At 39.5% G+C, this 14,053-nt stretch overlaps 1 protein-coding gene and 1 non-coding gene across 3 annotated transcripts; both read left to right on the top strand.

The window, feature by feature from the left end:
* Positions 1-2,178: 2,178 nt before the first annotated feature.
* On the top strand, positions 2,179-8,800 carry SLC25A3 (solute carrier family 25 member 3). 2 transcript variants are annotated; one of them, XM_019446519.2, is made up of 8 exons: positions 2,179-2,307; positions 2,541-2,701; positions 4,244-4,365; positions 5,957-6,136; positions 6,607-6,788; positions 7,418-7,590; positions 8,266-8,376; positions 8,460-8,800. In XM_019446519.2, the coding sequence occupies exons 2-8, from the start codon at positions 2,545-2,547 to the stop codon at positions 8,618-8,620; spliced, it is 1,086 nt and encodes a 361-aa protein (XP_019302064.1). In that variant the 5' UTR covers positions 2,179-2,307; positions 2,541-2,544; the 3' UTR covers positions 8,621-8,800. The 2 variants fall into 2 exon arrangements, with proteins under 2 accessions (XP_019302064.1, XP_019302063.1); XM_019446518.2 differs by lacking the exon at positions 4,244-4,365 and adding an exon at positions 3,950-4,074.
* Positions 7,096-7,346, top strand: LOC128775199 (small nucleolar RNA SNORA53). The gene has a single exon (XR_008419842.1). It is a non-coding gene; the product is annotated as a small nucleolar RNA SNORA53 (small nucleolar RNA).
* Positions 8,801-14,053: the final 5,253 nt, after the last annotated feature.

Raw genomic sequence — 14,053 nt, 5'->3', positions numbered from 1 at the left:
CTTGGTACACTGAATAGGAAAGATTTTTTTTTTTAAATTATTATTCTTTTATAAGCAGGCTCCTTGCACAAGGTGGGGTTCAAACTCATAATTCTGACATCAAGAGTCACATGCTCTACCAACTGAGTCAGCCAGGTGCTCCCTGAATAGGAAAGTGTTGACAAAGATTCTCTCCTTGACCAGACCTTAGTTAGGCTCCTCTGAGCTTCCTTTTCAATTAGGACTGTCCTTGGACATGTCCTCCAAGAGCCCACCTATAGCAAGAATTCTGTCAAAAAGAATGAAATCTTTCCATTTGCAACAACATGGGTGGAGCTGGAGAGTATAATGCTAAGCAAAATAAGTCAGAGAAAGACAAATACCATAGGATTTCACTCATATGTGGAATTTAAGAAACAAAACAAATCAGCAAAGGAAAAAGAGAGAGAGAGAGAGGGACAACCAAGAAATAGACTCTTAACATCAGAGAACAAACTGATGGTTACCAGAGGGGAGGTGTGTGTGGGGATGGGTGAAATAGGGATGGGGTTTAAAAGAGAACACTTACCATGATGAAGAATAAATAAATAAATAAAATGGGGGGAAAAAAAGAATTGTCACTTTAGTAACTTAGGTTAGCAAAAAATCTCCCAACCTTGTTATCTATTTAATTTACTTATTCTTTTAGTAATCTCTACACTCTATATGGGGAATGAACTTACAACCCTGAGATCAAGAGTCACATGCTCCATCAACTGAGCCAGCCAGGCACCCCACCTAGGCATGATATCTGATCACCCTCAATACCTTATCAAATTCATCATCCCCCAAGTAATATCTGATTATCTTGGCCTGCCTTCAGTAAGAATCCTGTTAGGTCAATTTAGCAAGATTTCCCCTACCTTCTTAGTAACTTACCATCCAGTGACCCCTTCACCAGCTCTGCTTCTTGGCTAAAATCCCCATATTTAGACATTGTCTCATTGAGTTCTCATAATCTCTTCAAGATGGATGTTACTCTCATCCCAGGACCAGGTAATTTGTAATTTGTAATTTCAGTGCAAAATGAAGGCCTCTTGTTCACAAATTATTAAGAATTCCAAAATGGTGACAACAGAGCATTAAATCAAGCACAGGCTCTGTACAACGGTACAAGCCGATGGGGCTGCTCCCTGCTTCCATGCTACTTTGAAGAAGCAAGTTCAGGGGTGCCTGGGTGGCTCAGTCAGTTAAATGTCTGACTTCAGCCTGGGTCATGATCTCATGGTTTGTGGGTTCAAGCCCTGCGTTGGGCTCTGTGCTGACAGCTTAGAGACTGGAGCCTGCTTTGGATTCTGTGTCTCCCTCTCTCTGCCCCTCCCCTCCTTATGTGTTGTCTCTGTCTGTCTCTCAAAAATAAGTAAACGTTGAAAAAAAAAATTTTTTTTTTTTTTTTAAAGAAACAGGTTTATAGAGATCAAGTGAATTCCCAAAGTTACTTTATCAAGAGCCAGGACAAGGTCAGAGCCAGAATTCTAACAGGAGTTTAAACTACTAAACTCCCCCAGTTAACTGAGTCTAATGATGGTTTTCTAAACTTATTGAACAAATCTTCTGCCAATCACTTTCAATCTGGTTTATCAAGTAGTGTTAAAATGCATTTATTGAATGTTTTAATATGTCATATAAACTATTGTGATGAACCCCCAAGCTGTCTTGTCTAAAGAGCTCTTGTTGCACATTTTCTTTTGAAATACTTTCCTGTAGTCTATTGGAAAATGCAGACATGTCTATGTGTAATGTCAATGTATGGAACTTAAAAAAAAAGTACCTTAATGGCAGACGCTGTTAACACAAAATACTGCAGTAACATTCTAACAGCAACACCGAAATAATGGATCATCAAGCATTCAGGGTTTTTTTTTCTCTGTTTGTTTAAATGACTACCACCCTGGGACTCATCTAAATGTAAAAGTCTGGAATTCCTGCGTCAAAGGAAGACTCTTGAAGGTGAAGGCAGACAAAAACAGGAGGTCACCGAGCACTACCGCACACCACTCAAAAATCCGGCCCCGGAATGTGCGCCTGCGCAGAACGAATCCTCCGGCGCAGAAGCCGGGCCGGAAGTGCCGGGGCAGGCGGGGGCGGGGATACGGTTGCTAGGTGAACGTGATGACGCCACGGCACCGGCGCTCTTCTCCGCCAATGGGTGCCCCAGCTGTAGTGACGCGTAACGTGCGTCACGCTGACGTCGCGCGAAGGGCACAGATCTAAGGGCCAGGAGGACGTTCGGCCTCTGTGAGCCGCAGCCTTTCCGAAGGAGTGGTTGTGTGTTCGCCATCTTAGAAAGTGAGTGTGCCGGGTGTTCCCCCCAGTGGGTGCGGGGAATGGAATCCCTGTGGGGAGCTGCTTAGACTGCAGGCCTGGTCGACCTCCTTCCTTGTGGAGGCCGCCATGACCTCCTCAAGGGCGCGGAGGCGGGCAGAAGGAAGGCCCGTGTCGGGGTCCTAGGGTGCCGGTGACTTTGGCGGTCTGACGGGTCTCTTTGCCTTTCTTCTGACCGCTGCTCCCTGTTCCCTTAGGAAGATGTTCTCGTCTGTGGCGCATCTGGCGCGGGCAAACCCCTTCAACGCGCCCCACTTGCAGCTGGTACACGATGGCCTCGCGGGCCCCCGCAGCAGCCCCGCGGGGCCTCCGGGTCCGCCCCGCCGCTCCCGCAATCTGGCAGCAGCCGCTGTGGAAGGTGAGTTTAGACCCTAGCCCGATTCGGTCGTTATGTTCCTCGTGGCTCATTCGGCTTTAGTGGCCTAGAGGACGGAGAAGGACACACTTGGTTTTCTGCACCACAGGACGGCGCCCAGTTGCTTGCCCTAGGATGTCAGCCCTTTCCGCCCTAAGGCCGTGTGTCGGATCCTTGGCCCTCTCTCAAGGGCGTGGAACGGCCTAGGCACAGTTCCATCTGTGACCTCCACGTCCTCGAGAAAGTAAAGCTATAGAGGCCGTCACTAGCGTCTTATCTTCTCCTCAGTAACCTGCCCGGTCAGCGGGCTAAGTATTGGGTGAACTCTCCTTCGTAGCTGCAGGCCACCTGCAGTTCTTTCTAATTGTATTGTCTGTTACTTGATTTGACTTTGGTTATTAAAAATACTCCTTCCTCTCATAAGTATTCCCAAAGTCTAATATTCCTTGACCCAAGGTGTAAGAGATAATTGGGTCTCTTGTTTTAATGTAATTGGTAGAGGAGGTGACAGCAGCCCCAGATAGGCTATTAAAAGGCCATAGTAATTGGTAGGGATCCCTTTAGTCTTATCTCTCCGGATTCTTTTTGGTTAGACTCAACTTTAGCTTAATTGTGTGTTTTGAATCCCAGCGGAGTGTAATGTGCAGAGAAATCCAAACACCAAATTATAGGAGTCCTGTAGATGTTATCTATATCGTGTGCCTGTAAAATCTAAACTTTTTAAATCCTTTATGTGTTTTGTTATGTCTTTGGTGTGGATAAAAAAGTCCTTGTACTGTTGCGTAGTAGTAAATGTATTTGCAGGAATTTGTTTCGTTTTATACTTACATGAATCCATAGGTGGAGATAGTATTGGTTAGTGGCTGGGGTATACTTAGAAGTTTGCAAGCTTTTTACTTGTCCAGTGCTCTGAGTTTGTACTCTGAAGTGTGTTTTTATTAGCACTTAATAACTTGAAGTTTAATTTTAATTGGAAGAGCTATTAATGTTGTAGGAAACATTTAGTATGGCAAAATAGGTAATAGGTAATGTCTCATAGTACCTTCATAATCTAAATGATTCTTTGATTTTGGTAGTAAAAGTCTTGTTAAACTAGGTGGAAAATTATCTTTCAACTTAATTGTAAACAGTGGCCAAAGTTGTTCAGTTGTGATAGCATTATCTCCCAGGGAATCTTAGTTCTCTTTCATTCCCATGGCCTTAGTCATCTCTGAAGAAATATTTACCTGATTTTTTTTTTCAACCAAACAGAGCAGTATAGCTGTGACTATGGATCTGGCAGATTCTTTATCCTTTGTGGACTTGGAGGAATTATTAGCTGTGGCACAACACATACAGCATTGGTTCCTCTAGATCTGGTTAAATGCAGAATGCAGGTTTGTTTTGCATGCTGGACTAAAAGTGTATTTTTGAAGCATGGCTTTTAAGTTGTAAAACGTAAGCATCTAACAAGCTGCGTGGAAACCTAACTGTCCAGGAGGTAAGTTGATAACCAGTAACATGAGTTTTATATTGAAATGCATGGTGTGTCTTGTCTTACTACAGAGTACAGTTGCGAATATGGCTCCATGAAGTTTTATGCACTGTGTGGCTTTGGTGGGGTCTTAAGTTGTGGTCTGACACACACTGCTGTCGTTCCTCTGGATTTAGTGAAATGCCGTATGCAGGTTTGTATTGAGACGGCAACATTGAATGTATCTTCCATGTGTGATTTAATTGCAAATACTTTTAAAGAGCTTCACAAATTTGAAGACATTACAACTGCTAGAAACTTCAGGAAACCAAACCCAAATTTTCTTAACTCGTGATCTTTATTTTAATTGGTTTTGTTTGTTTTGTTTTGTTTATTTTTTGAGAGAGACAGAGACTGCTTGAGTCAGGGGGTGGGGGGCAGAGGAGGGAGAGAGAATCCCAAGCAGGCTCCACACTGCCAGCACAGAAACCGATGTGAGGCTTGAACCTGTGAAACTATGAGATCATGACCTGAGCCAAAACCAAGAGTCAGACACTTAACTGACTGAGCCACCCAGGTGTGCCTCAAGATTTTATTTTTAAGTAACCTCCAACATGAGGCTCAAACTTAACCCTGCAATGAAGAGTTAGTTGCATGCTCCATAGGCTGAGCCAGCCAGATGCCCTGGAATGCCTCTCTTTGAAAAATAAAATTGTAGGCAGATTTTTGGATCCCAAACCCTGGCTATAAATGTTTTTTTTTGTTTTTTTTTTGTTTTTTTTTGTTTTGCTGCTGGGCTGTTTTGACTAGAGTTCCTCTTCAAGGCCTGCCGGTTCTTTATGCTCCCAAATTGTCATTTTATAAGCAGTTACATGACAGAGTGGGTAATCATTTGTGTATTTTTGAAGTAACTTCATGTCCCTGTTTACTGATAAGATCAGGGCAGAACATTATGTACATTAAAAAAATACTCATTATTTTAGTGTTAAAATTATGTAGGCATAGCTTCTTGTATATTTACATAAAAGTTTTTTGCAATTAGAATATTTTAAATTAGGATTATTGAAAAAAAATAATCAAACGTCAAAAATTTATTTGTCCCAAACAGGATTAGAAGTCCACTTACCTAAAAGAGAGAGGAAGGTGAAGTAAAGGAAAGTGAAATAATGTTAGCAGGCAGGAAGGTGATGTATAGCAGCCATTTTAGTACTGGCAGATATAGTGAAATAAGATTTTTTTTTTCTTTTCCCATTAGTTAATAGAATGGATATGAAATATACCTTTGCTGAAACTTACACATGTCTCTTGAAGTGAATTTAATTTCTTAAGTCAAAAGATAAATTCTCATTATGTCCATGTACCTTCTCAGCTTGTATTTTTTAAATTTGTCTTAACTTCATAAAACTTCGTAGTATAAACTGCTTAACAGGCTAACATACATTAGGGATATAGACTTACTTATTACCTAGGCAGTAGCTTTAAAACTAAATTTTTTAAAGTGGTAGAGTTGGATGGTGAAAAATCTGAGTCAGTTTTATGTATGTTTCTAGGAATTTTACCATCTTAAGTAACCCTCCAAATTAATTCTGACTGAAAGACCTTAATGTATAAAGTTACATTTACAAAGATAATTCTAGATATTCAGTTGATATCATGCAGTGAACTTGTATTTACCTATCTTTTGTGTAGTTACTGAAGTTTATTATAGAGCCAGAAGGAAAGACTAATAATAGCAAAATTTAATATTTATGAGAAGCGATAGCTCTTTGGTTAAATTAATTTTTTTCTTCTTGTTTTAAATAAAGGTGGACCCCCAAAAGTACAAGGGCATATTTAATGGATTCTCAGTTACACTGAAAGAGGATGGTGTTCGTGGTTTGGCTAAAGGATGGGCTCCGACTTTCATTGGCTACTCTATGCAGGGGCTCTGCAAGTTTGGCTTTTATGAAGTTTTCAAAGTCTTGTATAGCAACATGCTTGGAGAGGTATGTAATTTAACTTTGAAATTGAAGTCCTAAGCTTTAACTTAAAGTTTAAGACCGAAAAGGATCTTTTTGTTTGTTTTTTTTTTTGTCTTGCTCACCTTATTTTAGAACTGAAGAAATGGTCTCAAAAAGGGTAAGCAACATGCTTTAAATCAGGAGAGACCGAATGAGAAAAAATACATTTTTTAAAATTTCAGTGCTGTTTTTATTCTACTGTGCTCATTCCCAAGTAAGTTGGATTTTGAGTTTTTTAAAGAGGTCTCGGATTCATTGTGTAGTTCAAGGGCCAACTAGATGTTGGCACCTAGATGTTCAAAGAATAATTCACATTGTACTATGGTTGATAAGGTTATGAGAGATTATAAACTTTCAGTCTCATCCTGAAATGTAACTATTTCCTTGAATTGTCCCTTAATTGAAAACAGCCAATGCAGCAGCAGTACATGTTCCTTCTTACGCTTTTCAATTAGGAGAATGCCTATCTCTGGCGCACATCACTGTATTTGGCTGCCTCTGCCAGTGCTGAATTCTTTGCTGACATTGCCCTGGCTCCTATGGAAGCTGCTAAGGTTCGAATTCAAACCCAACCAGGTTATGCCAACACTTTGAGGGATGCAGCTCCCAAAATGTATAAAGAAGAAGGTTTAAAAGCGTAAGTAAACATTTGTCTAAAGTTATAGTATAAGAAGGGAAGTGCTTTTGTTAGCAATAAACCTACCAAACTTTTTTTTTTAAACTATTATGTTATTTAATGTCTGTTTCTCCCTTAAGTAGAACGTAACAGGGGCAAGGACAAGTTGATACATAGCATGAGCCCTGAATTACAGGTTTTTCTTAAGAAAGAACTGGTCAGTCTGCAGATAACTCGATATTTGACATTAACTGTTAACTTCTGGGAAGAGCTTGTTAGAATTGTCATCTGTGTTTACCAGCTAAGAATTGGCATATAGTCTGGCCACAACATGCTTCCTTAGATCCACCTTTGTGGATGCTAATCTTGAACTGAGTTCTACTTGTAAACTTTCTGTTTCTTGTAGTTCCAGTCAGAGACACATCCAGCAACTTCTTCGGTTGTATAGTCAAAGGTGCTTGAGTCATTGGCATGTGAGATAAATATACCTGCATGTTAGTCCTAGGTTCTGATAGAAATGACATGCAATTGTGCTGCCATTTTTTTTTGCTATCAGGACTCGACTGGTGTGCGGACACTTCTGTTAATAATGAAAATCTCTGCTAGGTGAATAAAGACAGCTGAGTAAAATAAGTCTCCTGATTTCCTAGATTCTACAAGGGAGTTGCTCCTCTCTGGATGAGACAGATACCATACACCATGATGAAATTTGCGTGCTTTGAACGTACTGTTGAAGCATTGTACAAGTTTGTGGTTCCCAAGCCCCGAAGTGAATGTTCAAAGCCAGAGCAACTGGTTGTAACATTTGTGGCAGGTTACATAGGTATGAATTATTTAGAGCATGTTTATGAAATTAAGAACAAATAATCATTTCCATTATTGGCCTCTTTTTGTGAGGAAAAAAGTATTCCAAAGAAGTCTTCCCATAGCATTTTATATGCCTTCTAGGATTCATAAATACTTGTTAGCTTCTGAAAGAATTGTTTTCTCGTTTGCATGTCTTAAGTTTTGGCATGTATTGATTTCACTCCCTCATCATTTGGGTTTTTGGTCTGTTTTTCAAGAATACTTTTTTTTTTTTTTTTTTTTTTTTAATTATTTTGAGAGAGAGTGTGAGCGGGGGAGGGACAGAGAGAGAGAGGGAGAGTCCCAAGCAGGCTCCACACTTCTAGCGCAGAGCCCTACGTGTGGCTTGATCTCAGGAACCACGAGATCATGACCTGAGCTGAAATCTAGAGTCAGACGTTCAACTGACTGAGCCACCCAGGTGCCCCTCAAGAATACATTTTTAACACAAAGAAAGTGTTGATTAAAATGTGAATATAAAGATTTTTGGAGGATTGTTTTACATGGGGTAGACTGCCATATAACTTTTGTCCGTCTCACTCTAAATTTCATTTTTTTTTAAATAACTAAAAATTAGGAAAAGGTTGTTGGTTGTCTTAATGAATTTTTTAAATTGATCCCATGCTGGATTATTTATCTTGACTTTTTTCAGCTGGAGTCTTCTGTGCAATTGTTTCTCACCCTGCTGATTCTGTGGTATCTGTGTTGAATAAAGAGAAAGGTAGCAGTGCTTCTCAAGTCCTCCAGAGACTTGGATTTAAAGGTAGGATTCTTTTTTGCTCCTCTAAACCAAGAGTAACACTTAGGTATATTTCATTTCTCATTCATGTGTTATGTTTCAACCAGGTGTATGGAAGGGACTCTTTGCCCGTATCATCATGATTGGCACTCTAACTGCACTACAGTGGTTCATCTATGACTCTGTGAAGGTCTACTTCAGGCTCCCTCGCCCTCCTCCACCTGAGATGCCAGAGTCTCTGAAGAAGAAGCTCGGGTTAACTCAGTAGATTGATCAAAGCAAATGTGGACTGGATCTGCTTGTTGATCAGTGTTGAGGAAAGTGCAAGAGAAACTTTTATATATTTGACAGTGTAGGAAATTGTCTATTCCTGATAGAATTACTGTAGTACTCTTGCCTAAGGCGAGAGTTTCAAACTTACTGTTGAAATAAACCCAGCTATTCATGATTTGTCTGTGACTTGATGGTTATTTTTAAAACTAGTTTCTAAAGATTTAATGCTAAAATGGAAAGGATTAAGTGTTAAAACCTCAAGGAAAAAAATGCAAATTAACCACTGTTGGTTTAGTACTCTGATCCCTACTCATAAATTGTGTGTTTCAAGTTTTGTCAAACAAGAGAGTTCCTATATTTTTAAGAAACATACCTGAATTTTCAAAAAACTTGATTTAGTTGTAGTTAAATTGAAATATGGATAAATACTTGTGGTTATATTTTGAGAAGTAAATTTCAGCATATAATCAGATTTTTGCAACACGTACTATACTTTAAAAACTCCTAATGAGTTTGCTAATATCATTTGTTTTTATTTTATTTTATTATTTATTTATCTTATTTGGGAGAGAGAGTGCAAGTGAGCAAGGGGCAAAGGGAGAGGGAGAGAGAATTTTAAGCAGGCTCTAAGCTCAACCCCTGAGTCTGTCACAGGGCTCAGTCTCATGACTGAGATCATGATCTGAGCCAAAATCAAGAGTTAGGAAGCTTAACTGTTGAGCCACCCAGGCACCCCAACTAATCCTCATTTGTAAATCTAGGGGTCCCTGGTGGGGAGTTGGAGGAGTGGTTGTGAGTTTGAGCCCTACATTGGGTGTAGAAAGTAATCTAAATTAGACTGATTGTTAGAATGATAGTTATTTTTTGTAATTTTATTTCAAGATTTTATTTTTTGGAAGTAGTCTCTAATCCCACACCCAGTGTGGGGCTCAAATTTACAACTGCAAGATCAAGGGTCACATGCTCTACTGACTGAGCCAGCCAGGCACTCCTAAAATGATAGTTTTTAAAAGGACCAAAGCACGTGAAAGCCAAAACTACTTGAGGTAACAATTCTCTTCATACAAACCTGACTTTCTAAATTACAAAAAGTGTAGCTGTAAAAACACCTAGAAAGTAACCCACTGCTCAGGTTCCGCTTATATTTGGTTAGGAAGTGTAACAGCCCAATCTAACATTTTTCAAGTCTGATTATAATTTACCTTGGGGCTTCCAGTATCTGGATTGAGTTGACAACCCTTGTGTAAAGTATATAGATGGGGCCTCAGGAAAAAACATAATAAGGAGTCTTGAGGGAGAGAGATGTTTTCACTACAAACCCATGTTGTAAGGTGAGTGAACTAAGTTTAGGAACCAGATACATTGAGTTGTGTGTTAACTTCTCTATGTCATCACTTGTTTTGTTTAAGATTATAGACTTACTTGACCAATGTTGCAGAGAGAAAGGGTTGTGGGTGCAGTGTGAGCCAGACTTGAAAGGTACAGGTGTAGTCTGAACCCACATAACTGGCATCACCAGTGTGTTAGTATTGCTGTGTAACAAATCAGCTGAAATCTAATGGCTTGAGACTTAAAATCTCAGGTCAGGAATTCAGGAGCATCTCTGCTGGACTCTCTGCTTTGGGTCTTATAAAGTTAAATAGGTGGTAGCTCTGAGGTCCTTTTTAAAAGCTTTAACGCTGAACACTGGCTGGCTTGGTAGAGCATACAACTCTTTTTTTTTTTTTTTTTTTTTTTAATATGTTTTTAAAATTTACATCCAAATCAGCATATAGTGCAACAATGATTTCAGAAGTAGATTCCTTAATGCCCCAAACCCATTTAGCCCATCCAGCCTCCCCACAACCCTCCAGTTCGCCTGTTCTCCATATTTAAGAGTCTCTTATGTTTTGTCCCCCTCCCTGTTTTTATATTATTTTTGGTTCCCTTCCCTTATGTTTATCTGTTTTGTATCTTAAGTCCTCATATGAGCAAAGTCATATTTGTCTTTGACTAATTTCCCTTAGCATAATACCCTCTAGTTCCATCCATGTAGTTGCAAATGGTGTAGAGCATACAACTCTTGATCCCAGGGTTGTGAGTTAAAGCCCCACGTTGGATGTAGAGCTTTAAAAAAAGTTTTTTCCTTTTTAATTTTTTTAATCTTTATTTTTGAGAGAGTGTGAACAGGGGAGGAGCAGAGAGCTTCCATCTGAAGAAGGCTCCAGGCCCTGAGCTGTCAGCACAGAGCCCGACGCAGAGCTTGAACTGTGAGATCATGACCTGAGCTGAAGTGGGATGCTCAACTGACTGAGCCACCTAGGTGCCCCCCCCCCCCCAAAATTTTTTTTTTGACTTATCTGGGCTATAGAGCTATTCTAACCATCATCTCTCTGTTACTGGCTCAGTGTTTCCTTAAGATCTACAGCATGGTGGCTCCAGGGCATTTGGACATAATTTCAGGGCTTTGAGGTGGAGCTGGGCAGAACCTGGATCTTCTTTAGTACTTAGCACTGTGGAAGTCATAGCATCACTTCACCATACTCTGTCATGACATCAGAAGTCTCAGAAGACTAAATCCCAGCTTCAGGGGAAAGGAACTTCTCCTGTTGGGAGGAGTGTCAATCATGTAAGAAGAACCTGTAGGGATGGAAATACACATATTTTAAGCCAATCCAAAGATAGACTGGACTTGAAAACAGGATACGCAGTTCAGCCAGCTCTCCCTGTAAGAGTTTTATTTTTATTTACTAAAAATACATTTTTTCAATGTTTGATTATTTTGAGAGAGCATGAGCAGGGCAGGGGCAGAGAGGGAGACACAGAATCTGAAGCAGGCTCCAGGCTCTGAGCTGCACAGAGCCCAACACAGGGCTTGAACCTACGAACTGTGAGACCATGACCTGAGCCAAAGACAGACGCTTACTGACTGAGCCACGCAGGCGCCCCTTATTTATTATTTTATTATTATTTTTTTAATGTTTATTTTTGAGAGGGAGAGAGCGTGAGCAGGAGAGGAGCAGAGAGAGAGGGAGATAGGATCCAAAGTGAGAACCACCATGACAGCCGGATGTGGGGCTCAAACTCATGAACTGAGATCATGACCTGAACCAAAGTCGGACACTTCACCGACAGCCACCGAGGCACCACAAGAGTTTTATCTTCAAGAAAGACATTTTATTTGAGGGTATTTACAAGTGTACTGTGTTCAACTTGTTAAGAGTCACTTGTTATCTGTATAGAGATATATTTCAAAGCTATTTCTGAGAGAAAGCCATTTAGCCTAGAAATTCAAGAAAAATGCCCACTTAAAGTTTTGTGATTCTCATTTTACATTTTAAAATTTATTCATACTGAAATAATATGACATTTTAAGACCATTGTTTTTCACATTTGGTTTAAGAAAATGTCCACTCCATAAAGCAGAACTCAGTGGAATGAGTATATGTGATTAGTTTAATAGAATTATGTTGTAATGCTAGGACAAGATAGAATTGCCTAGTAGTTTCCAGGAGGGTCAGATATGTTTCAAATTGTTTTTAAAAGCAATTAAAACTGAGAAAACTTGATTTTTGCTAAATTATGAATACCTTATGACAACAAAATTGAACAGAAGTAACAGCTGAATCAAGTCATCTTTATTGTGTGAAAGCTTGAAACATTTCACCATGTTTTAAAACAAGTTTACTAGTCCCTACCAAAATAACACCAGCAGTTTTCACAGAGCTAGAACAAACAATTCTAAAATTTGTATGGAACCAGAAAAGACCCCAAATGCCAAAGTAATGTTAGAAAAGAAAGCCAAAGCTGGAGACATCACAATTCCGGTCTTCAAGCTGTGTTACAAAGCTGTAATCATCAAGATAGTATGGTACTGGCACAAAACCAGACACAGATCAATGGAACAATAGAGAACCCAGAAATGGACGCACAAATGTATGGCCAACTAATCTTTTACAAAGCAAGAAAGAGTATGCAATGGAATAAAGTCTCTCTAACAAATGGTGTTGGGAAAACTGGACCACTTTCTTAAGCCATACGCAAAAATAAACCCAACATGGATGAAAGACCTAAATGTAAGACAGGAAACCACCAAAATCCTAGAGGAGAAAACAGGCAACCACCTCTTTAACCTTGGCCACAGCAACTTCTTAGTAGAACTGTCTCTGGAGGCAAGGGAAATAAAAGCAAAAATGAACTATTGGGTCCTCATCAAGATAAAAAGCTTCTGCACAGTGAAGGAAACAAAACTAAAATGCAACTGACAGAATGGGAGAAGATATTTGCAAATGACTTTGCGAATGACATCTGATAAAAGGTTATCCAAAATTTATGAAGAACTTATCAAAGTAAACACCCAAAAAACAATCCAGTGAAAAAATGGGCAAAAGACACGGACACTTTTCCAAAGAAGACATCCAGGTGACTAAGAGACACACACAAAGATGCTCAACATCATTTATCATCAGGGAAATACAAATCAAAACTACAATGAGATACCACCTCACAGCTGTCAGAATTGCTAAAATTAACAACACTAGAAACAACAGGTGTTGGCGAGGATGCAGAGAAAGGGAAACGCTCTTGCACTGTTGGTGGGAATGCAAACTGGTGCAGCCACTCTGGAAAACAGTATGGAGGTTCTTCAAAAAATTAAAAATAGGAATACCCTATGACCCAGCAATTGTACTGCCAGCTATTTATCCAAAAAATACAAAAATGCTGATTCGAAGGGGCACATGTACCCTGACGTGTATAGCAGCACTATCAACAATAGACAAATTATGGAAAGAGCCAAAATGTCTATCAACTGACGACAAATGGATAAAGAAGATGTGGCATATATATACAATGGAATATTACTCGGACATCGAAAAGAAATCTTGCCATTGCAACAACGTGGATGGAACTGGAGTGTATTATGCTAAGTGAAATAAGTCAGAGAAAGATACATGTATGATTTCACTCATGTGGAATTTAAGAAACAAATGAACATAGGGAAAGGGAAGGAAAAATAAGATAAAAAGAGGCAAACCAGAGACTCTTAAATACAGAGAAAAAACAAGGTTGCTGGAGGGATGTGGGTAGGGGGACAGGCTAAATAGGTGACGGGCATTAAGGAGAGCACTTGTTGGGATGAGCACTGGGTGTTATATGTAAATGATGAATCACTAAATTCTACTCCTGAAATCACTATTACGCTGTGTGTTAATCCACTTGGATTTAAACAAAAATTTAAAATTAAAAAAAAAAGAAACTTAGAAAAATGAGTTTAACATTTCTGGGATACCATTTTTGGGATAGAAAAAATGTCCAAAATGTTTATGGTGCATAGCAGTCTTGCTGCTAAATTAGGAATTGCATACTGTTTCTTTAGCATAAGAAATTATATACAGTTGACCATTGAACAACTCAGGGTGGTGGTATTAGGGGTGCTGATTTCCACCAC

The sequence above is a fragment of the Panthera pardus genome, unplaced genomic scaffold (assembly GCF_024362965.1).
Source record: "Panthera pardus isolate Hobbes unplaced genomic scaffold, ASM2436296v1 HiC_scaffold_6, whole genome shotgun sequence".
NCBI classification, from domain to species: domain Eukaryota; kingdom Metazoa; phylum Chordata; class Mammalia; order Carnivora; family Felidae; genus Panthera; species Panthera pardus.
The sequence above is the reverse complement of the archived record's forward strand: the minus strand, read 5'-3'. Positions and strand labels throughout refer to the sequence as shown.

What these genes read in the sequence shown, in the direction of transcription:
- SLC25A3 (XM_019446518.2), top strand. Translation starts at nt 2,545, where the DNA reads ATGTTCTCGTCTGTGGCGCATCTGGCGCGGGCAAACCCCTTCAACGCG. An exon ending in AAAGAAGAAGGTTTAAAAGC is followed by an intron (nt 6,789 to 7,417) that starts GTAAGTAAACAT and finishes CTGATTTCCTAG; the next exon opens with ATTCTACAAGGGAGTTGCTC. An exon ending in CCAGAGACTTGGATTTAAAG is followed by an intron (nt 8,377 to 8,459) that starts GTAGGATTCTTT and finishes TGTTTCAACCAG; the next exon opens with GTGTATGGAAGGGACTCTTT.